The sequence below is a fragment of the Anas acuta genome, chromosome 2 (assembly GCF_963932015.1).
Source record: "Anas acuta chromosome 2, bAnaAcu1.1, whole genome shotgun sequence".
Taxonomy (NCBI): domain Eukaryota; kingdom Metazoa; phylum Chordata; class Aves; order Anseriformes; family Anatidae; genus Anas; species Anas acuta.
The window spans coordinates 57,192,792-57,217,966 of NC_088980.1; the positions used below are offsets into that span (position 1 = coordinate 57,192,792).

The window sequence follows — 25,175 nt, forward strand, 5'->3', positions numbered from 1 at the left end:
ATCTGCTTAGCAAAAGATTAAATTTTAAGGTAGTGAAAAAAAAGCTGCAGTAAACTGCTTTGAGCTTTTCAGAAGTATGAAGGGGTCATTGTTTAGGGAATATTGAAAGGTAAAGTTTAACAAAAGGATTCATGGACTGAACCATTGTTCAAGCTAGAGAGCTGTCAGATCTATTACACTTTTAGCCAGAATTCTAACATTTCTTCATGTTAGTAAACTAATTTCCATTATTTCCAGTTAATGTATCAGAACCTTTCAAATAGCAAACTACTGAAAACCACTCACTTATGTATCTTTTATTTTTGGCTTTATCTGGATAGTCTTTTTACTAGGATAATAATATTTAATATTATTTACTGGGGGGTTAATTGGGCTACTACAATGTGTAAAGACCCAGTTCTTTAAGATACGTTATCCACCCTGCAATCTCTCAGGACATTAATCTGCTTTTGCTCGCACTGCTCCTTTCTTCTGGATGCTGAATTCCCACCCACTTCCCATTCCAATTACAGCCCCATTTCAGTGATTTCTTTCCAGGAGACAAACCTGATTTCCGTGGTTCTTGGAGCCTGGCAAGACGGAGTGGGATGCTAGGTGTCAAGGGCTCTGCTCTGGAGGGCTATACCACTGCTCCAGACAGCAGATACTGGGGAGTGGGGCTGTTTTCCTTCTGTCATCTTCTGTGCCGCATAGTTCGATGGGCTGGAGAGTTAATTGTGTGCCTGGGTGTATTAGAGTACCAACCGTGTCTGACCTGGAGCATCAGGGATGCTCCTGCACACCGAGGCGTGAAGTTGTGCATTGTTATGCATTGCTATGTGTTGTTCACTGAGGACATCTCAAAGGTTATCTGAAGTTCATGCACAACCATACTGTAGCCCTGCTCAAAACTATTACATGTGTAAAAACTGCTACCTCAGTTGAGTAATCTACTGCTGTTGTGCATTTACTTAATTTAGGGGTGGGGGCTTTTTTTGTTTCTTTGTTTATTTTGGTGGGGTTTGTTTCAAAAACACAGATCAGTTAATGAACTAATACACTACCACCATCATTCCAAAAAAAAAAAAAAAACAAAACCCTTCACCTACTCTGTTTCGGAAAATCATCATTTTTAATCATTTGTTGTATTCATTTTGTTTGTCAGCCTAATTCAGTGTGTAAGCATAGCAGCAAACTTGATGCTTAGTTCACTGCTAACTTGGTAAATGCTCCCTCTTCCAGTTAGGTGGCTGGTGTCAGATCTCCCATCAATGTGTGCATCTGAGTTTTCAAGGTGCAGCAAGAAAGTATTATATTCGATCTTTTGAAAAAAACACACCTTAGAGGAGCACTAGCATTTTAGTGTTTTTCAACTTCTAGAGGTCAGAGCACATTATAAGCAATTTTTGTGTTGTCACTCAAGAATGTTTGTCTGGGTAATTACTCAGTTCAGATCCACATTATTTTGAAATTCATGGCTTTTAAATTTGAACTGGATATTCAAAAAGTGGAAACGCATTTCAAGTTCCTTCATTTGTTTTTATGATGGTAGCATTTGGTGCCAAATGGGGCATTTTAATCACTTTTTTAATGCTGAAATTACGTGATTTTTTTTTTTTTTTAGCATTCCACATCGGAGAATTAAAGTAATTAGAAGAAAAGATTCATTTGTGTGTCTGTAGAGCTATACTTAACAGTCTAGTGAATTGTCATTTGAATTTCAAAATAGAGACGTGCAGGTTTACGTTAAAAAAAAAAAAAAAAAGCCTCAGCAAGAAATTTTTTGCAGGGCAAGCACCACATGTAGTTTTATGGTATGGTATATGGAGGTGATTTTGGCTTTCTAAGGAATACAGAGTTAGAAGTAAACCTGCATCTGCAATCTGCTGTTTTGTTTTTTTTCGTCATTGAAATTGCATTGATTTCAAAACTACAGGTGTGAAACTTTCCTCATTAAATTGCCTACTACAGTTGATAGGGCATATCCATCTAAACCATTATCTTTTCTCTGGAAAATAAAAAAAAAAAAAAATGTTGCTGATCTGTTTTATCTGTATTGTTATAGCCAAAAAAAAAAAAAAAAAAAAAAAAAAAAAGGATGTAAGAGAAGGCATCCTCCTTAAATATTTAAAGTATTGGAATTAGATGCATCTTTTATAAAAGTAGTATTTATGGAGACTGAGAAGAAAGAGCTTTACGTTGGTATTAGATGGTTCTTATAAGCACATCTAATGCAGCTGTTGAATGTAATTGTAGTGTGTGAGAACTCTTGTTTGTATTGATTATTCCAATAAGATCAAAGGTAATACAGCTACATTCAGGAACAAGGGAGCAAAGGTTTTGGGGATAGGATGGGCTTAAAATTCAACATACTGGCTGAGAAGGAAAAGCTTGAAGAGACCTTGTAACGTTAGAACTGTTTTGCTGACGCTTTAATTTCTATTTTTGTTGTTGAAGGTGAAACACTTGTGCACATTTCATATCTAGAATTTCTCACTAATTTACCTTCTAATGATCAAAGCAGTCCTGTTTGTTTGCTTTACTATGTGTCAGGAAGAACAGTAGAGAGATGGAGGGAAGGTTGTTTGTACAGTTTTTGCAGTTGGTGTGTAGGGTGAAGTGGTGGCCCTTCTGAAAATTAGTTCTGAGCTCCTAGATTGGGCTGCAGGGTCTCCACAGAGGATCTCCTCAAACTTAGCAAGTTGTTTTGACACTGAGGCAATCCCTAGGATAGGGTTGGTATTGTGCCTTCAAAATTTAGATTTGACAATACATGCTAGTGCCAGTGAAATATATGTCTGATAAATTTTTCACTAGGCATGGATGACAACTCTGGAAGCAGCGAGACATACAGGAGTCTCCACAAGTTACAGTGGTAAAGGCCCAGGTAGCAAAGTCAGCACTGGTACCAGTAAATGCCATATGCCAACTCAATGTGTGCTTAATTTGGAGAACTTGACCCAAATTTTGTAACCTTTGTTGTTACTTAGTAAGGGAGCTCCAAAGATGGGAATATATTTGGCTTACTGATTAATCTCAAGGGTGTTTATGCTTCTTAATATATATATTTTTAAGTTCTTCAAAGAAGTTAATGGCCACCAAGATTAATCTTATTTAAACTGTTTAACATTTTGCTTCTAGGTACATGTGTTCTCATTTTCCATTTGTACTACTACTGTTTGCCATAGTCAGACTGCCATGAGTAGCACCCAGTGCATCGCAAGTGGTTCCTTTTGCATGCAGCAGTTTCTGTGCTTATTAAAAAAAAAAAAAAAAAAAAGTTTCTTTTCTTTAAATAAAGGATTTGATTTTTTTATTAGACCTAGAGGCTATTAAGTTTTAAATGCCATTTATTTTTCATTAAAAAGGATTTTCTATTTTAAATCCTTGACTTATTTTTATTAGAAAAGTAATATTCAGCTTTTTTTTTTTTTAATTTATTGGTGCTTTATCCATCAGCTAAATGCAGAGCTGTAATCCCATATGGCAGAGTATGCCTTGCTGTGTGTGGGGGTGTGTGCACATGTGTATGTACATGGTTATTTTTATGCTTCCATAGTTATTTTTTTTTCTTTTTACTTCCCTTGCTTCCTATAAATTTGTCCTAGGACCTTGGTTGAGGATTCATTTATAATCAGATACAAAATGTGAATATAAATACTGTCCTGAAGGGACTAGCGTTGATCTTTCTTTTATTTCAATCTCTCCATAATTAGAAATGCTCTTTCAATGTACTTGATAAAATAAAAGTTTGCGCTTGATATGTTTTCCTCAGTTCATCTACATGTAGTCACAGTGCTATCTCTTGTTTGAAAATCAGGCAGATGAACCATCTGCTGGAGGCATATGAGCATTGTAGATAGGATCAAACCTACAATTTATCAGCCGTACCCTTGTTAAGTGTTGTCATATTAGTAGATAATGATCTCAGTTGTGGCTTTAGGGAGGAAGTGGGAGGTGGCATAAGAAGCCTGAAAGCTGTAAAGCTAAAAGTAACATGTATTCCCAGTAGATGTCATTGACAGGAAACTTTGATTTGATTGTAACACAGTGATAGTGGAGTAGAATCCAAAGATCTTAACCACAAATGTACACTAAAACAGCAGATTGCAATTTCTGCAACCTCTCTATTTTGAGGAAATTTTATGTCAAGTGCGAGGCTCCCACACAACATCCTAACTTCTGAGTGCTGTGTGAAGGAGACATTCCCTTGCTTGAGAGGGAAAGGGGCTGTAGGCAGCCCTTTTGCTAACATCCAGAGCCCTAAGTGCTGACGTCTTCTTCTTTGAAGATTCACTTGCCATAGCTTGTTGCAAAACTGATAAAGAGATCTTGATGCTGTTTGACAAACTAAGCGTGTTTAATTTAGGCTTATGGCTCAAAGATTTCATTTTTGCTTGCCACCATCATCAGTATACGTCCGTGTGTTAAATTTTGATTAACTGTGTCTGTAATTAGTAGATGTTGAAAGCAGTGTTAGAAGCAGTGTTATAATCTCCAAAGACATGGCATAGAAGTTATCACAATGGATGCAAATTAGCCTGTGGATTTGCATCTCAACACAAAACTAAGACAAAGGGAGGTTATACAGTCCTGAAATAAACTGAAATCCACAGCAGGTTTTTCACCTGTTGGTATTTCTGACTAATTCAAGCGGGTCTTACTGTACTTACTAGAACTGTAAGAAAATTTAAAAAAAAAAATAAAAAAATCTCTTATGCAAGTTAGATTATACAATAGTCCTTTTTACCTTTTGTGCATTAATTACAAATTCCAAAATCTTGTAGGGATGTAAGCCTCTGTTGAAAATCTGAAATTATTAGAACTGCAATTTGGCTTCTTCACTTATTTCCCTGACAGATTGGGCTTGGAAAAGTAGTTTGATCTGTGTATTTCATATTCTGCATTAAATTTACTGAACTATTGTTGAGTTAAAAACATTTAAGATTTCTTGTTTTGTTTTGATAGTTCACTTTTGTGTAATCTTTTCTCCCTTATGTACAAAATTGTTTGTCCATATTGTTTTCACATGCCCTGTCTACTAGAGCTGAGAAAAATACTGTGGTTAAGCAGATTGGTTTCAGTGGCAACTATTGTTTTAAGAAACCAGTTCTGCAAATGCTTCTCTGTAAATTTGAAGTTAAATGTCTGCAAACAAGTTTTTGGCTTAATGCCCTAACTGTGGCAGCTATGGTATCCTTTCCTGGCCAACTGATACTCGGAAGAAAAAATGAAAAAGAAAAAGAAGGAAAAAAAATAGTTTTGAAGCTGCTAACACACAAAGAGACTCTCAGCTCAGCCAGCAGAGGCCTGCTAGGCCTGCTGCTTTGTGGGCCATAGTGGTTTGGGCCTGACCCTGAAAGTAAGCAACTGTTTGATGAAGTTTAAAGGTTGCAGCCTTGAAAATCCTTTTTCCTGTCTTAGCCTTATAGGCCTGATTTTTATCATTGACATAATACTGTGACGTGTCAAACAGAAGTGCTTTCCAAGACAAAGTTTGGATCCCATAGGTTTCTACCTTCCTACCATGTTTAGGAGCTGTTGCTGAGAGAAGGAATTGTATAGGTTAAGAAAAATTGTGTTATAGGAAATTTGGGCAGGAGATTATTTGTCAGCAAGAGAAAGGGAGAAAAAAAGTATGATGAATGGAATAAAGTATCCTGATCAAACATGGGACCGTCTACTGCTATTTATTCTGTAATTTTATTTTTCTTCTGAAAAGGTGCCATTTCATTTCTTTGCACATTTTTGTGTCTGGATACTGTGATGACCTTTTTCCCAGCAATTCAGAAAAGCGAATTTTCAGAGACTTAGTTGAAGACAGGCAGAAATTATTCAGATCTGTGTCATGAGTTTCTGGCCTGAACTTCTGTTCCCACACAGAAAACCACCGATTTCAGATGGACCATGTCTGGTTCTGGCCCAGTAGTTTTCACTGTAGACTGAAGTATACAGCTTAGCTGGGAAGAAAACCCTAGGGAGATAATTTCAGACTCTTAACTTATTCAGTAGAGAACACTGCTTCTCATACAAATTGCTACAAATCTCTGTACTTAGTGAGGCCAACTGTGAAATGAGAATAATAATGCTTATACACCTTTGTAAAGTGATTTCAAATCTACAAATGGAAATTTAAGTTCAAAGCATTATTATTAAACACATTGTCTGGATAGGGTAATGAAGAACAGAGAGACTCAGCTCCTTTTCTTAGCATCTCAGCTCAAAATGTATTAACTCTGGTCAATCTGTATTTTCTGTACCTCTCTGGATCTGATAAACAGCTGATGAAAATCGTATACAGCTTTGCAGTCCTACAGTTTAGTCTGCATAAGTTATGCTTTTAGATTTTCAATTATAATTTATTTTAAAAGTTGACCCAAATGTTGCTTAATGTGTAAAACAGTGCTTATCAAGGGGCCTTTAGAACCTCTTTCAGTTTTAAGGTAACTTTTATTTTAAGGGGGTGGCTATAAACTGGCTATTAGCTGACTGGAAGTTCTATAAATTGCAGCACTCTGTTTCTTTATCTGCTCTCTGTGGAGCAGATGAAGAAAGCCAAAGGTTTCTCCAGGCAATCATATTACAAAAATCATTAGATTAAGAAATAGTAATAAATGTCATACTGCTTTTAATCATCTTTCTGGTTTTAAGCCTTTAGGATTTGCGTTTTCAAGTGTAGCTTCTCAGCTGTAAAAGCCAGAAAATTGCTTTAAATAAGTGGAGGTTAGTGGTAAGACTGTGTGTGGGACATTTTTAACACAAAAAAATGGCAGAAATCCATTGATTTTTAAATCTGCCAAATACTGTGAGATTCAAGCTTTTAAAGCACTGTAAGCAGTTGTCTGTTAAATTTCATTTTTTTGTTGAAAAAACTTGTACCAAGTTTCAAACTATGTTAACTGGCTGTCATGCTTACAAGAATGCTGATTTGACAGAGGTTCTGGTGGAGGACTTAAACACAGTTAAAATTGAAGCAAATATGTAGCTCCTCTAGAATGGGTAAGATTGCTCTAAGGTTTATATCTAAGCCTGTGCTACAGTGTCATTTTGGTGGATTTTTATTTATTTTATGTTGTTTGTTTATTTTGGAGTGGGCCATTGCTCTCTGGTCCTTTCAGACTGGGTGGTAGAGTGTTGAATGTATCCAAGCAAATATCCAAGCAGTTTTCAAAAGACAACAATTAATTGCTGAACACTTGATACTTCCTTTCTAAATAATGTTCTGCTTGAGGCTGTGGGGATGCGTGGACGGCTGTGCATGCTCAATGTGTATGTGACTTTAGAAAGAAAATTTTAAAAGCAGCTGGCTAAAAATGCAGTTCTGCAGAGTTTTTGAATGATCACAAAATCTGGTGAATTTGGATAGGATAGCAGTATAAGCACTAGAATAAGCATTGAAGGCCACTTTAAATAGTCAAATAAACCAGAAGATGTCAGGATGAAATTATTTTATGACAGTCTTTATATTCACGGCAGGAGAAGCAATAAAGATATTTACAATATAAAGTTGTGTATAAGGAACCTAAATTAGGTCTCAGAAAGAGATATTGCATATTTAAAAAGAGATGTTCACTAAGGCAGTCATGTTACTTTTCTGCTGTATGGATTTACAGTTTTGAAATGGTTATGCCCCATAACTCTTAATTAAGCTTGACAGTTTTAGTATTGAAATTGAAGGAGCTGGTTGGAAAGACAGTTTGCAAACAAGGGCCTCTCTTAATGGTCCCAGAGCTTGTCTTTGTTTACAGGCTTTACCATATTGTGGAGGAAGGAAGAAAGTAACAGTTATCTTTAATTATACATGATCTGCAGCATGTCAAAACAAGGGACTATAAAAAAGCACAAGTTGCTTATAATAAAAGCAGTTAGCATAGACTGTGTAGTGACTAAACCTACCAGAAGTTATTTAGATGACTGGTATCTTATGGGAAGAGATTACCATACTCATTTGGTGAGTCTACTTGTGTAAGTAATCTACTTAAAGGTGTTCTGTGGTGGACCTACTTTCTTGTGAGCCTGAATTCGCACGATACGGTGTCCTATAATGCCAGACTACGAAGTGATCCTAATAATGCTATCAGACCACTTACTTGCAAAGGGCTTTCTCAATCTTGTTTAAAAGTTAGATGAAGGTTGAACAGTGCTAGCTGTTCTACATGAAGTAATTTTTTTTATACTTCTTGAAGAATCTTCAATATTCTGGCAGCATTCTACATCTATTTCTTTATCATCGAGTAATTTTATTCCAAGATGGAAATCTTGGTCATTTCCTGATTCTGGTAAGCCCACCAAAAAGCTTATCAGACCTCTTCAGTCCATAGAACTTTGGTTTTAGATTTTTTTTTTTCTTTCTGCCAGAAGGCAACACAAGAACTTATTACAGAATGAAATCTAAAAAGGAACCTAGTACGGGTTACATAAAAATTCCTTACATGGCTGATAATATAATGCAATTTTCATTGCCTTTTTAATCTCTGTTTTAGTTTGAGTTTATTTTTTACATGTAGGTTTACCTATTTGTAAAATAGATAGAAGTATGTCTTAAATGTGTTTTGTTTGTTTTGTTAGGAAAAAAAAAAAAAAAAGAATTGAAGTTATAGAATGTCCTAAAACAGATAGCAAGGTAGCAGAATTCAGCTGCCCCCATTGGGTAGCAAATTAATTTTCAAAATATTAAAATGAAGCTCATGAAAAAATACATTCTATTAAAAGATAAATGTTTATGAAGATTGTTGGTAAATTGCAGTCCTTGCCTTTACTTCTTACATCTGTTAGAAGGACTCTCAGGGTAGTTGTGGAAAGACTATATGCTCCTCATCACTCTTCACCAGAACCTCTGGGGGTCTAAATGCCCTCCAGGCACCACCACCGTGACCTCCTGAGTTCTGACCACTGCAAAAACACCATTTGCCTTGTGAATTTTCTGGATGGCACTCCAGATCTTGCATCAGATCTGCTCCCTTTTAAGTAGAAAATATTTTGCTTTGAGAAAACTGCAAGACTGAGAAGGGGCTATGGTTATGAGCACTAACATCCTGGCTGTTATCCAGTCAGAACAGGTTGAATAACCTACTGTAGGTGTTGCAGAACCTACTGTCTGTGTGGATTTTCATCAAAGCATACAAGGTGAAATCCTGGGAATTAATAGGAGTTTTCTCAACGGTTTTACCAATAATTCCTGAGGAGTAAATAATTGATGGTTGGAGATCACTTTATAATTTACTTAACTCTTTTAAACTTGGTGAACCTTCTGAATACAGAAAAACAACCAATTCCAGAGTCTACATTGGTTTAATGCCTGGTTGAATGGTATGTGCAGTTCAATAAGTGCTTGATTAGTACACAAGAGTTCAAGACAGTAAGAGATGCTATATTTCATAGAAATGGCTAAAGGGAAATAAGAAAACACAAGTTCATAAACTTAATCCAAAATAGAGTTTGGCCAGAATTCACTTGTGGTTTGTAATGTGTTTTGTTTTGTTTTTATAAAATCGGGCTGTAAAGAAGAAAGGAACTTTGTTTTTAAGTATTTACTCACGAGATGAGTAGAAATGTAATCTTTCTGGGGTTTCATAATGCCTTTTTTCCTATTTCTGCATTTCTGAGAAAGGGATCTTACTCTCTGAACCCACAACAGTATTCTGCAGTTTAACTCTTCCAGAGTTTAACCTTGGGAATATTGAGCAATTCACACAGGACTTAGAGCCAAAGTGTACTAATCTTGAGTATGGTAGTTAGACTAGTGTATGAGGCAGAGGGAGAATTCAGTGTATACAAATACTAAAAAATGTGCTAAAAAGGAATCTGTCTTAATTTGTCAATGGGAATACTATGTGGAGAGGGAAGAAAGACATCTAAAATTATACTCTGTTAGATTTAGAAATCTTTTGCTGTGCTGCTATTTCCTTTTGTGACTCCATGTGCTGAATCTTCTGAGGATAGTCAGAGAAGCATTCTTCTCACCTGAAACATAGCTTACAAACCAGAGGTTATACTTTACTCTGGAAGAAAATCCACATGTTACAAAGGAGACAGTGTTAGATACAATGTTCTTTTAATGCCATGATGAAATATTTATTGAAGTATTTACTATGTAATACCATGATCAGTATTTATTTAAGGCATGAAAGGGAGGTTTTGTTAAATAATCTGTGGAGAACAAACTGTATCCAGGTCAGTGGACTGCAGCATTGGGCTTCCACATGCTCTTCCTGTTGAACTCTTTTATTAAAATAATTCCAATAATTAACTTTTTTTTGCAGTAGGGAGAGAAGGTTCTGCTTCCCTTACAATAACATAATATCTGGCCATGAAACAGCTGTCCTGACTGAAGCGGGATTTGGATGTCAATTCCCTCTGACAGAGGCGGGACCTGAATGTGGGTCATCCACCTCCTGAGGGACTGCTCCAGCTATTAATCCCTGCTGATAAAAGGTATAGTGCATTCCCAGTTTTAAAAAAAGTAGATGGTTGATGCTGTGAAGCCAGACCTATTAGGTATGCTCTGAGCACAGCTACTTCAAACGTGCCTTTCAAATGAGATCAGTAGAGAAACATGGATAGCAGCAGTGTTTTGAGATCAAAGAAGGTATCCGGTTGTGTCAGCCTCTTAAACTTCAGGTGCATCTTGGTGCAGATAGAAATCAAACCTTTATGTGCCTAGGAAATGTTAATACCAAGAACTGAAGTGTCAGTGAAGTGCTCGTTGGCAGCAGAGCCAGAGCTTCGAGTGCTACGAAGTCAGGTGATGTCAATGTGCTCATGTGAATCTTACTCTTTGTTTTGCACTCTAATATGTAAATCATTAGTTATCTATTGAGTTTTGTTGTTCCTATAGAAAATACCTAAAGATATACCTTAGCTAGGTAAGATAAGGTGTTGGTATGCTGTCAGCAAAGTTGTACTTCTGAGTGTTTGCTGAGGGTCTTGTGCTTTGTACCAACTTACCAAAGGAGACTACTGAATAACAGCATCTATGTTCTGTGCCTTCTTATTCCTTGGGGTCACCTTACCCTTAGCGTGCACATTGAGCTAACAATAGTGGCTGAAGTTCTCGAGACATCCGAGGAGTTTGTATGCCTAGTTTTATCTGTAAAAATAGAGACATCCCATATAACAAGTATTGTAAGTATGGTGTACAAGACAATGTGATGCTGTGTTTCAAAAGTGCAAGGAGGACATTAAGTTTGACAGGATTATTGATCAGCTAGAAAGTGAGCAACTGTCTTGGGTTTTCTTATAAGGTCAGAACTTACTGAATAGTAGTAGTAATTCTGGGGGCACTGAAGCAGTTGCTGGTTCTTAAAGTTTATGTAAAGTGAATAAATTTCAATATTTTGTTGAGGGGAAAAATAGTTAAAAGGTAATGTCTTACAATAATGCATGGTGGTTTTTCAGCCTGAAGATAAAATGGAAATTTCATAGATTCTCTCTGCATCTGTCTGCATTTTCACTTAGATGTAGATTTGAACTCCATTCCTCCTGATGGTCACTGCCTAGAAATTTCAAACAAGAAAGTCAAGTTTACTGTAACACTATTAATATTTTTATAGCAAGCCTATATGTCTAATTCTTGTCTTTTAAGAGCTTCCCATTGTTATCAAACTTAGAGGGGGTAAAATAGGTACTATCTCAGAAGATGTCTGTGAAATATAAAGGTAAACATCTAATGTTTTCATATATATATATATATATATATATATATATATATATATATATATATATATATATATATACACACACATCTAAGACAGTTGCAGCAGAATTCCTGCACTCTTCACAGAATCACAGACTAGTTAAGGCTGGAAGGGACCTCTGGAGGCCATCTTGTCCAAACCTCCAGCTCAGGCAGGGCCAGTTTGAGCAGGTTGCCCAGACCCATTTCCAGAGAGGTGTTGAGTAACCCCAAGGAGGCAGACTCCACAATGTCTCTGGGCAACCTGTGCCAATGCTCACTCACCCGCACAATAAAGAAGTGTTGTGTTCTAGTTTGTGCTCATGGCCTCTTGTTCTGTCAGCACACGCTGTTGTGAAGAGCCTGGCTTAGTCATCTTTGCACCTTCCCTTCAGATTTTTATAGTCATTCATAAGATCCCCCAAGTCTTCTCTTCAGGCTGAAAGGTTCCAACTCTCTCAGCTTTTCCTCATAGGAGGGTTGCTCCAATCCCTTTGTTATATTGGTAGCCCGCAGTTGAACTCTCTTCAGTATGTCCAGGTTTCTCTTGTACTGGGGTGCACACCACTGGACACATTACTCCAGCTGTGGCACCACCTAAGTAGAGGGGAAAGATCACCTCTCTTGACCTGTTGGCAATATATGCATAATGGAGCCAAGAATGCCATTGGCCTTCTTAGTGGCAAGGTTTATCTCTTAAGGTTTATCTGAAATGTGAAAGGTTGTGTCAGATTCTGCAGATTCTTGGGGTCTAGTTTTCCACTTCTGCAGAAAGTTGCCCTGCTATTCTACTCCCTAGCTGTGTCTTCAGCCTTAATTGGCTATTTTTTTCTTACCGAAGGGTAAAATATAATGGACTAATTACCTAGACCCTTATTTGTCTGTTTGTATATCAGAAGTCTCTTTCCTTTGGCTCTTGCTGGGCAATTCAAGTTCAACTGGTAGTCTTGAGAACTGGAAGAGTATAACTGATAAGGTGATCATATCTCAGCTAAAAAATAAAATATTGTTTTTGGATAATTCTGAATGTATTTGTGCTAAGGATGAAATGAAAAACAAATTTGCACAAAGCACAGAATCATGGATGGATAGTAACATCTCTGGAGACTAGCACCAAGAGGGTGTGATAAACCAAGCCAAAGGCCTTGCAGTAGCAAATGGTGTATACGTCAGTGTATGTCTCCAAGGCCGCCTTAGGGTTTATGTACCTTGCAAATCCTTACATCCCTGAAATGATTGATTATTTTGTTTTGTTTTCAGACAAGAGTTGGTACAAGCATTGTTTTAATGGATATAGTAGTAAGAAGCATGATTGTTATGATATATATTTAAATACACTGTTCTGAGGATACAGTTCATGTATGATCTTATTCTGAGGTGTTTGACACACAAAGAGTAGAAGTCCCAAGCACTCAGAAATGTAATTGGGAACTAGAGAGTTTGTGTGAAAATGGTGTCCTTTCTCGTACTGATCATATGAAAAATGCAGCACTCATAATCCGCAGAAGACCATCAGCGTTAATTGTCAAGTTTTCATTCCAAAGTGTGGTGGTCTTCTAGGAGCAGCAGTGGTCAATAATGTAGGTGGCTTGTCCCACAGGTATGGCTGTGTTTGTGACTTATTCTGAAGAATTAATTGGTTTGAATTCATCCATGCATATTCTTGTAGAGGGCTCTCTGGAGACTGCCATGTTTTAGCTTTTCAGTAGGACAGTTTGCACAAATCCTTTCTTCCTACTCTTCTTCCTGGAATTTGCCATGAGAATGAAGAGCTGTGAAATATTTAAAAATCAATAGAATTCACATTTTAAAAAGAAAAAAAAAAAAAAACAAACACATTGGAGTGCATTGACAGTGATAACACTGCATTTGCACGAAAAACAGCTGGGTATGCATATTTGATTTATTCATTCAGTGAGTCTTAGAATGTGTTTGTAAGGTCTGTGATCCTTTTGCATAATTTGTTCTGGTTTATTATTGGTGTTGTCACTCTTACTATGAAAATTAAATGGCTTGTTTGGAGGCTGGGGATTCAGCATGGTAGAATGCAGCTACGGGGTGTTTTGTAAGTAGTAGCTATAATTAACACAATAGTCCAAGCTTAACTGTTTCTCCAAGTTAAAGCTGACATCTACCTTGTTAGTAGGAGCACAGGCGAAGGGACTGGATTTTACTAACTGACTTTGAAGAAGTTTTTCCATTTTAAATGTAGCAGTTCTGCAAGATTTGCTGTGAAACTTCTTTTACATTAAACATTTACATTTCAGAGTGTTGATTTGGGATGCATAAGTTTGAAATGATCTTTTTTTGATTCCCCAATGTCACAAGCGAGCAGTGGTTTTCCTGGTGAAGAGGAGCACTGGATAAGAGGGAAACTTATTTTCCCACTAAGAGGGAAACTTAGTTCAAGCATCAAAACAACAGAATGAGGAGCATTTTTGTATATTGTGCAGTATTTGTTCAGTACGAAGTGAGTTTTTATTCTGAGAGGTTACATTAAAAGTGTTATTTCAGGTTTTGACATTGTGTTTTTCAAGGAATTTGTAATGCAGATAATAAGAACATTTGGGTTAAATCCTCCTATAAACTTCCCTCTTCCCCCAGCTAAACCACAAATAGAAGTGTCTAGTTGTCTGTCAAGTATAACAATCAAAAGTGAGAGTTGAATGTAAGTATACTGGTGAAAATAAGATTACAGACACCTAATGCTTGTTAAAATTAAGCAGATCTTGTGGCATTAGTCATTTTCATATTATAAAGGCATTATTAAAAAGAAGAAAAAAAAAGCAAAACAAGAAACAAAAACAAACAAAATCCTTGGTAATCCAAAAGCCATGTGGTTATAGGTGTGTTTACAATAGCATTTTATTTTGGATCAAGAATATGCTATTGAAGCAAGCCTTCTGCCTATATACTATGCTTTGCTTTACATTGCAGAGCGGTTTTGGTATATATAAACTAATCTCCCTGTGCATGAAATTAAAAACAAGCATCAGAACTTACTCTCCTACTGCTAATGCATATTTATTATACAGGACCAGACTACCTGAAGTAGTTTTCCTCCCTCCTTTCCTTCCAAAACATGTAGTGTGCATATCGTACTTTCAGCATCACCAGTTTTGCTCCATAGAATTGATTTTAGTATGCCATGCTACTTCCTTGTATAGTATATATGTAGATAGTGTACAGTCATTGAGTAGCTAGCGAAACTCAGTTGATAGAATCAGAATCTTGTCTTGTGAGGCAGAAGTGAGCTCTTGATACTAATTCCCACATCAGCCAATAAACTATGTATTAGAAACTGGACCTGTATGTCAGGTAGGCAGCTAGAGGGTTGGTAGTTTTTGTTCTTTTTTGTTCTTTTTTTTTTTTAAAAAAAAAAAAAAAAGACTTCGGAGCATCAAGCATCTAATGAACTCATTCTCATGTGATTTTGCTCCTCAGTGTTTTTTTTTTGTTGTTTGTTTTGTTTTGTTTTGTTAATAGCCATTTATTTCATTTCCAATTGGGATGTTGTTCCAGTTGAGTATGTTTTTGAAGTGGGTGGTAGCTCCTATTAAGAAAGGGGGGGGAAAAGGGAGCACGCAAAAATAAAAGCTCTGGAAACAAGAGTTCCTTTAAATAAACCAGCAAGAGTGTTTGTAGTTACTAGCAAGTAGTTCTTCCCAGAGTTTCAGTTTTGGAATTAATACTCAGGGATGGGTGCTTCCTTGGCAGAAAATGATGTATATTCCTTGCTGATTCCCCAAACTTTTTTATTTTATTTCTAAAATTCCCAGTTCTCTGTATTTAGGTAACAGCTGGTTATGTGCTGAGCATCTCTTTGCTTTTTCATAAAGGCAAGGTCAAGAAAAAAAGTAGGCAGCACATTGTCATTCATTTGGTGGAAACTTTGCTTCAGTCTTTGGATTATGTAGCCAGCCTACTATGACGACAGTAAAAATGCTGATGAATTTCAGCATTTTTCAGTGTTAAAGAAACAGCTAAGTGTGTCTCTAAGACTAATGCAACAGAATGAACAATGGTTTACCAATGTTTTACCAAAACGCTTTCTGAGGTTGCAGCAAGGAATAATTTTCCTTCTGGTGTATTCAATTCTACCATCAGTTTCTGCCAATGGAGACAGCAGAAGGTACCACTCTAGGGTCCCGTCTCTCTCACAGATGTAAAACCAGAATACTTTGGTTGTAATCAGTGACATTTTTCTACATAAAAAGAAGAATGTGGGTTACTTTAATAGAATAGTATTCTTTGAATAGTTATGTTTCTAATTTAAGGAATATCAGTATTAAAACCTTTTTTTTCCTTGTTTGCTAAAATTGCCCGCTACAATTTATTCCATTGTATGCTAGTTTCTGCTTGATGTAGTAATGAATACCTTTATAAGCTGATTTCTTAATTGTCCTGAGTTCATGAAATCTGCTTCACCAATAGCAGAAGTTCACATTCCAACCTGTCTTTGACTTAATAACCTTTATTGACCACACAGGAGCCAAGTCCTTCAATCAACACAGTATGTGAAGAAAATCTTTAAGTGAAAAACTGATCATTTCTGATTATTTGGTGGACTGCATTTCAATTGAATAGGAGAGTTTAACATATTTAAAAAAAAAATCAACATAGCAGGTTGCTTCAGTAACTGTGCTTTGCTTATATGTAGCAATACACTTATCTATCTTTACTGCGGTTCTGCGTGAGCATTATTTTGTTGTGTTTGCTGTTTTCAGGAACTGCTTTTTTAGGTTTTGTTATGAAATGCTCCCACTAAATATAACTTCTCTGGTATTCTTAGAATCACAATTTCAATGTTAATTCTTCTACAGCACAAGAAACTTTAACTGCCATATGGAGAACAGCTTCAGCTGTCTTTTGTCAGTGTCGATATTTTGGAATTGTGAAAAAAATTCCATGTCCTGTCCCACATGATATGACTCTTAAGAAAGCAGTGACTGTCCAATTTAAAAAATTGATCTGTGGTGCAAGAATTTACTGATTAATGGCACTGGAAATAAAATCATTCTCTTTATTTATTTATTTATTTAAATCCTGTAAATTTGACTGTTAATAAAGCAGCAATACAAGTGCCTTTGCACTGTCCATACAGGAAGGAATTTTCAGAGGGATCATTCTGAGCTTTTCTCTCGGTAGCTTGTATATCTGGACTCCCACATATGTGATCAGAAATATCTGTAACCCAAATCTCTGCAGTATCTCTTGCAAGGATCTTGATTAATATCTTGGATATCTAGATGTATTTCTACAAGTGCAGAGATTTTCTGAAAATGTGTAACTGCCTTCCAACTTTCAACTTTATACTTTAAACTCACAAAGTACTTTACTAGTGGTAAAATCCCTTATCCCCTATACTACCTGCCTCTTTTCTCCTTCTTCCTCTGTGCTAAACCTGCCTCTCTTAGTGGAAGACTCTTGACAGATCATTGGAAAGGAAAGGAATGGCTCCTCTACAGACAAGCAGTAAAATACAGCTAATATTGCTCAGCAGAAGGTCCTTTCTGTGGCTGAAGTTCTGACTTGGGAGTCGTACTTCGCTAGCACCTTGAGGCGTGACAGTATCTGAGCACAGCAAATCCCCCTGTGGTGTGGTACTGCTTACATCATTTCACAAAGAACGAGTACAGCAGTGGTCTTTCCCAGAGGCTCCTTTGTTTGAAGTAATGAAAGCCTTTTTCCCTCTGAAAATTCAATAGCCAGAAGCTTCACAGTATGTGGAATAGCTTCTAGTGATATTATTTGAACACTGAAGGGAAACAAAGAAGGGGCATATATTGTGTTATTGTTTCCCAGACAAAAGATTGTATTTAAAAATATATATGCCTTTTGAATATGCTTTGTGGCAGATGTACAGCTTGAAGACTGGCATATGACAAGGAAAAATCAATAAAAAATGCATAATGAAATTATAAATATTTATAGAATAGCTAGGTAAGTATAATATGACAGGGAGAAGCCACGAAGGCTTTTAGAAGAGAAAATGTATGCTCTAAGCCATCCTAGAATTATTTTGAGTTAAAACGGGGTATAAAGGCATTACATAGGCTGACAGAGAAGTTCATGCCACCTTTGATTAAAATCCTTTCTAAGCAACCATGAGAAAAACTTAGTCAAAGAACGTGGCTAAAGAGAAGTTGGAAAGCAGAGAAGGGAAATAACAGTTTCCAGAAAGGAAGGGGTTGTTCACTGACTGTCCCCATGGGACACAAAGGAAATGTTGGTTGACTTCAACAACGGAAAGTAAGGAAGTAGCTCGCTCTGTTTGTGTGGGATTAAAAAGCTCCAGCTTTTTCCAAAGACTGTGAGTTTTCCAAGTCTGCTAAAAAAAACATGGATGAGATGAACGTTTTTTTTTTCTTAACTGCAATTTTTGCATATAGCTGGCTGTTGATGTAGTTGTTAATGCACCTGTTAATACGTACATCTAGGAGTTATGCATGTCAGACTGCAAACAGTAAATAGGACAAGAAGTGGGTAAGAATGGAGATGAACAAATTTGGTTCCCTGAATAACTGTAGAAATTTCCTACAGCCATCCTTCTGTCCTGCCCTGTAAAAATTTGTCATTACTGTCTGGCCAGTTCCACTGGTCAGACACTACGAGAGGACTTATATTGTGGGCTTGGCTGCATTCATCCTCTGTGTTGATGTAAACACCAAGAATACACTGGAGGTTTTGTATGGAGGAATTTATTCTTTTTCTGTTTGCGCTGCAGATGGCTGAATTCGCTCAGTCGGCAAAAACTGCAAGAAAAGTACATAATGAAAGAAATTTATACTAAAAATGGAAGAAAAAGAAAAGCCAGCAAAAGCTTCTTCAGTATGGATATCCATATCTGGGGACAAGATATTTTTGCTGCTAAAATCTTGCTTACAGAATTCTTTCCCATTAGTCCAAACAGAGCACAATTTTGCTAATGGTTGGGTCAGGGTGCTAATTATCTTTGTGAAAAATGGCTGGGCAGATAGTCCAGGAGATAGATGCTTCCTAATTTGTTAAGGGCTTTAAAGATAAATGGCCTTGAAGTAAATTTGTTTTCAAACGAATAGGCACTAGAGTGCTGAGAGCAGTGGCAAAGTGAGCTCTCATCAGGTTTTCTCAGAGTGATGGATGCTGCATATTCTGTCCACTGACGTGGTCTTTGCCATCAGAAGTCCCAACTTATTAATAGCTTCTAGGGCAATGGTTGTAAATTATTGCAGCCCAATTTTATTACTGTTTTACATCTACCAAGGACTGAGCCCTTTATGTAGCTTTATATTAACTTGGTGAGCACCATTAAAATATTGACATTTAGGTTCATTTTGGTAGCATTAGCCATAGCATTCTGTCATGCATTAATTGCAGAGGTTTGAAATGACTAGAATGTTTCTTTTGAAAAGCACAAGAAAAAATAGTTTACATTTCTTCCCCTCTGCAACCCATGACTTCGCTGAAAAAGAAACAAAAAATACTCCTAATTGTGTGCACTGGGGGCATCTACTTCTTTGCTTCTTGCAACCACTGAGAAAATAATAAGAAGCAGCCCTTACGGGCTTCATTGGCGCTCTTGGAAGTGTCGCCTCTGAAAATCAACCTCTGAAGTCTCAGTGTGGACACCTACATCTAGGACTCCTACTTCAAAAACATATCTTAATGTATAGCAAGAGTCCTCCTAATGAGCAACAAAAGCTAAAATCTTATGCATTTCCATATGCTGATATGGCTTAAGGGTTTAAAACAGACACAGAAATGCCTTCTGTGATTCACAGCAGGAACATGTTTATAGCATCCATGTCTATTTGTATTATCATATCACTGTAAGAACCTGCAATGTTCGCTGGCTCTTTTCAGTGGAGGGCACCACTAGATGATTATGTTTAATATAAGGAGTTGGCAGCCTTTCTCACTTAACCATCATTAGGAGATCTGCTGCTGAGGTCCCATTTTGTGAGGCAGCTGGAAATTGGCACTTAGTTTGAATGTATTGTTTTCTACCTTTCTCTTCAAGGGCAAGGCAAAACTGTTCAGGCTAAGCAAAGAAGAAGGTTTTCTTACTTTCCTTTGTTTACTTGGTCCTCTGACCCCTCCAATCTTTTCAAAGTAAATTAATTCCTCTATATGTACATGAATTAAATAGAAATGTGAACCATGTCATCAAAGATGCAAGTGTATGGCCTGAGGGAAGGCATTTAAAAGGACCACACAGAAGGTATCTATGGTAAACTTGCAGACTTTTTACAGGAGTAAAAATTAGCTAGGTCTTCAGCACCATATCTCTACATTACTGGGGAAAAATACTATCACTTCTGTTTTACAGATAAGGGAATGGGGACATACAAGATATGTGCATATACAGATGAGGAACGGAGGTTAGTGGAAAAGACCAAAATGATTGAAAGACGAGATACAGAATAGGGGTGCTCTGTTCTCCTAATCTACTATTCAGGCTGCCATTCATTATTTTAAACGTTGTCCTCTATCCACTCTGACCCCAAAACATTCACGCACCTTCAGGAGTTTCAATACCTGCATTTTCCCTGGTAATGTCGTATGGCTTCAACCACAGCTTCACCTGTAGCCTTTCTGCCTCCTGCTGTACTGGATCCACTCAAAAGCCTGAAAGGCTTTCTCTAGTTATAGAGGCTTTCTTCTTTCAATTACAGTAGTTTCATATGACCAAATAATACTTTATTAACCTGATTGCCTAAGGATATCAAGCTCCAGGGGAAACAGATATTCCTATATGATAGGCAAGATAATTAAGAAGTGAAGTAATGCAAATCCCAGCACAAGCAACTGTAATAAGACAGTGGATGTATTTACTCTTTGAAGCCAAATTATGTAGTGTCTTAAATCCTTTTATTCTAAGGCTCCTGTATTTGTAGATTTATTTTCATCCCTCACAGTGGACATATTGCTAGGACAGGGTGCTTTAGGAGCCCATTCAGACCAGTGGAGCAGTTCAGGTTGCTGGGAAATCCAGTGAGATCCAGTAAAATCCAGTGAGTCTGTGGTATCACCTTGATAACACAGGCTAAAGAACACATTTGCTTTGACTAACTTTGATTTTGAGCTCCTTGGATATGACTTTTTGTTCCACATTTTTAAAGCAACTGCCACAGTGGCTGTACTATGACTGAAGCTTTGAGAGATCGGATAATGCAGGGACAGAAACCATTGATGTCAGTAAGAGTTCTGCATCCCCTGGGATAGTGGACTGTTGAACCTAGATTAGAGACAAGTTCATTCTGAGATAGCCACGGCCTCCCCTGTTAACAGAGGCCATGGCAAAGCTAATATCAGTAAATGCTGCATTCAGCTGGCACCAACAAGCAAGAGATTAAATGAGAGAGCTATATAGATGAGGGGTCCTGTTGAGGTTGGCCTTCAGTGGATAACAGTCTCTTATAAATGAAAAGTTTTTTAGCAAAGCCCTACCAAGTAAAAGGTGTCTAATTAAGTTCTGGCTGCTTCTGTATCTGAAAACGATGAAACCTGAGAAGCAAGGAAATGAGTGGAGTTGCTCTGAGGTAGCTGGACTAAAATTAAATGTGGCAAAAGAAAAAAAAAAAAAGCGGAAAAAAAAATCAATATTCTTGCTAATAAGAGTCAACATTTATCTTACAGGAAACCTGAAGTTTTGCCTTCTGATTCTGAACCAGCCTTTCAACAAAGGTCATTTTCATTGTCTGTGGAGCAAAGGTAATAATAACTTACATATATCTTCATTTGCTTATTTACTTGGCTGCTACCTGGCTAATGAACTTCAAGTCTGTTGAATTGCTATGTGGCAATTTCCTCTAACTAGAGCAACCTTTTGGTGAGGGTGCGAATCAGCAGAACACGTCCCTTGTTGCAGAATGCAGCAAGTGAACTGATTATGCAAATTCTGCTTCTCTGCATTGCTTACGTCAGTGGGAACTTTATGAACTGATCTGTGAAAGATTCTTTAGCTTTTCAGAAGCATCTTAAGAGTGATCATTGTTTTGCTGACAAAGTGTAGTAGATCAATGGTGCATTTAAAAGTCTGGGAGCAAGCATTCCTTTAAAGGTCATCAGTGAAATGTGTTAATTTTAATCAAAATAAAATGAACCGTGTAGGTATTATGTTGTGAAAGTGGTGGGAATTTGTGTGTATGTCAGAAATATGCAAATCAAAGTTCACTACCCTTTTGTTTAATATGCACAGTGCTAATCAGCTCTGGTACGATAGCTGCAAATTTACTGACATTTTTTGGAGATGTATAAATCTTTAAAAGCTTGGAGCTATTAATTCCTCCAGTGCAGAAATATAGTCCTTCAGAAGCTTTGTGACAAACCATGGGAAACGTCTCTAACTTGTTACCGGGCTGGGAACCTTGCAGAGAGATTCCTTGTAACTAACTGGGGCAGATAGCACTATTTCATTTCACCATAGGCATGGGGTCCAGTAGGGGGTAGCTGCACAGTTTAAAAGGAATTGGAGTAATAGACAAAGTAGGGAGAATGTATTCATTTCACCTGATTCCAGCTAACCTAAAGTAGTTGCCTGTTTAGACATAAGAGATAAAGAAGAATGGAAACTTGCACGGGATGATTCAAAGCATCTGAATGAGTGTTGTATCTCAAATGGGCTCTGTTTAGCTTGCAGTGTAAGACAGAAGTGCTCAGTGGAAGGGCTGTCAGCTCTATTTGCTATATTTTCTAGATGTGATTTCAAGTATTTTTTCATTTAAAGAGATACACTGAAAGTATATATTCTGCATTAAATATTGAAAAGAAGAAGGGTATTCGTCTTCCTATTTCACCCCAGCTTTCCTCTGTTCTGAGGGCTGAGGTTGGAAAACAGCAAACGAGACCAGTTACAGAACAGCAGCATGAAGTGTACTGTAGTATAATAGGTATGTTGCTTTTATGCTCTGTTATGTTAAACCAGACTTTTTTGTCTGTCCCTTGGAATTTTAAGTCTTCCTCTTGCAATCAAATCTCTGCAGAGTAACTCTTGGGGCATGGAGTGCTTCTTACTGTAACACTAATGGGCCCTTAGCTGTAGTGCTTCAGTGAAGGACTGGGATGAGAAGCCGAATAAAATTGAGTAGACTACAGAATGTCTTGCTTGAGACTACCACAATGGGTTTCTGTCCTCTGAGCATAACTGCAGTGAAAGTAATTACTGGTGCTGCAGATAGTTTTTTCAAAGTGCCTGTGAAAGTTAGGAGCAGAAGTCCTATTTAAGCTGATAGGACTTGTGCTGGTAGGTTACCTCCAGAAATAGGTGGATATTTTCTGTCTAAGCAAAACAAGAGAGGAAGATGGCGTTTTTTTCAAAACATCTCAGCTTCAGTAAACCTTAGCTGTGAATCCAGGACAAGATTCTGGTAACACTTGATTGACAGTCCTCACAGGCTGCTGTAGGCATCAGCAATCTTGTGCCTCCTGGACCCTGGCCCTGAAGGAGTCTCTGCAGAGAGTCTGTTTCACGACTAGGAGACCCTGGGGTTTTGGTACGTGAACTGAAAGAATTTTGGAAAGAATGAAACATCCTCAGAAACAGTGCCTGATCACCAGCTGTACTTCCTTGATATGTCATAAAAATTCTAGTGTATGTGAGTAATGAGAAGGAAACAGTAGGGCTGTTGATCCACGAAATATTGCCAGCTACACAGGTCATGAAAAAAGGGAGAGAAAAGTGTAAGAAAAAAAAATATTGACCAACTTCTTAAAGTTACTGCGATCTTGGGTGTTACACTGAGTACAGAATGCTGAGACAGAAGTGTTATTTTTAAGTAGCTTGTGCCCTCCTATCAAAATAACTTGTCTCATTAGACCTGTCACTTTAGCATCAAGTAAAAATGAAGGTGTGATGTGATATGTCCTGGGTTTAAAATAAAAAAAATAAAAAAATCACATTGATAAGTGTGGCTATTCTAGGCTAAAATCATCCCAGGTGTAACTTCTCTTGACCTCAAGAAAAAGTGGTTGCAGCTAATTAGCCTTTGGTTTATTACAGACTTGTATAAAATCTATTTTTACTGACATACTTTGAAAAGAACTATTTTGATCAGTGCAAGTTTGTGTGAACTATGTTCCATGTGCTTTGGGAAGGACATTGAAATCTGAATTCCTTGCTTACAGAGGACATTTAGCAGCTTTTACAACTCTTACAATACAAGCATGCAAAGAGACAATGGTGAGGTAGCATAAGCTAAAGATTGCCATGATTTTCTTTTATTATATTTATTAATGTCGTTAACCAGGCTAGATGTTTCCTTTGTGTTAGGTACAGTCAGTAATACCTAGATTTAAATAGTGCTGTCTTAAAGGATGAAATGTTGGAGAAGGATGTTATTAAAAATCAGAATATGGAGTAAAATGACAGAAAATGCCGGTGGTTTGATGAAATGTTGGGTGTACTAGGGAGGGACAAAACAAGTTGAAAAAGAAGTTGAAGAGAATAGGTGGCTAAAGGGGTGCAGGTGAAGGAAAACAGACTCATGATAAGTGAAGTTGATATGAAGACGCTGAATATGGGAAGGTGAGGTGGATACATAGAATTGAGAATAGACTATGAGTAAGCACAAGGCTGGGAACATCACTCAAATCCATCAACAGTTCTCTGAATATAGCTGTTACTGTAGCTATTTTTACCAGTGGAAGTGGTACAGCTTTCTTCAGAGTCCTTATCCTAATTGTGGAAAATATGTGGAAGAGTCTGGGCACTGCTTTCCTCTGAGCTGCTCATTTTTTGTGTCTAGGAGGTTATCATAGAATCATAGAATCATAGAATATCCTGAGTTGGAAGGGACCCTTAAGGATCATCAAGTCCAACTCTTGACACCGCACAGGTCTACCCAAGTTCAGACCATGTGACTAAATGCACAGTCCAATCTCTTCTTAAATTCAGACAGGCTCGGTGCAGTGACCACTTCCCTGGGGAGCCTGTTCCAGTGTGCAACCACTCTCTCTGTGAAGAACCCCTTCCTGATGTCCAGCCTAAACTTCCCCTGTCTCAGCTTAACTCCATTCCCGCGGGTCCTGTCGCTGGTGTTAATGGAGAAAAGGTCTCCTGCCTCTCAACACCCCCTTACGAGGAAGTTGTAGACTGCGATGAGGTCTCCCCTCAGCCTCCTCTTCTCCAGGCTGAACAGGCCCAGAGCCCTCAGCCGTTCCTCGTACGTCTTCCCCTCCAGGCCTTTCACCATCTTCGTAGCCCTCCTCTGGACACTCTCCAACAGTTTCATGTCCTTTTTATACTGTGGTGCCCAGAACTGCACACAGTACTCGAGGTGAGGCCGCACCAGCGCAGAGTAGAGCGGGACAATCACCTCCCTTGACCTACTAGCGATGCCGTGCTTGATGCACCCCAGGACACGGTTGGCCCTCCTGGCTGCCAGGGCACACTGCCGACTAGGTTACTAACTTAGGTTACTATAAGGAATACCTGGTTCAGTGGGTCCTTACCGTAATCTTATCACGTATCATACATTTCTGTTTGTATTTCAGTGATGTTTTTAACTCCTGGTTTGATTCAGGTTTGATTCCTGTTTCT

The 25,175-nt window shown here is 37.7% G+C and overlaps 1 protein-coding gene across 16 annotated transcripts in view; it reads left to right on the forward strand.

Moving 5' to 3' along the window:
- The window catches only part of TPK1 (thiamin pyrophosphokinase 1), a 321,922-nt gene that overhangs the window by 37,228 nt on the left and 259,519 nt on the right, over window positions 1-25,175 (forward strand). For 12 of the 16 annotated variants that reach the window (XR_011094032.1, XM_068674859.1, XM_068674848.1 and 9 more), the window contains exon 2: window positions 21,275-21,349. The exons of the other annotated variants lie outside the window; for them this stretch is intronic. Coding sequence is in view for 8 of the 12 variants with exons in the window: in XM_068674859.1 (XP_068530960.1) it covers window positions 21,275-21,349 (75 nt within the window). In the remaining 4 variants the exon portion in view is untranslated. The remainder of the gene's footprint in view (window positions 1-21,274; window positions 21,350-25,175) is intronic. 16 annotated transcript variants of the gene reach the window in all.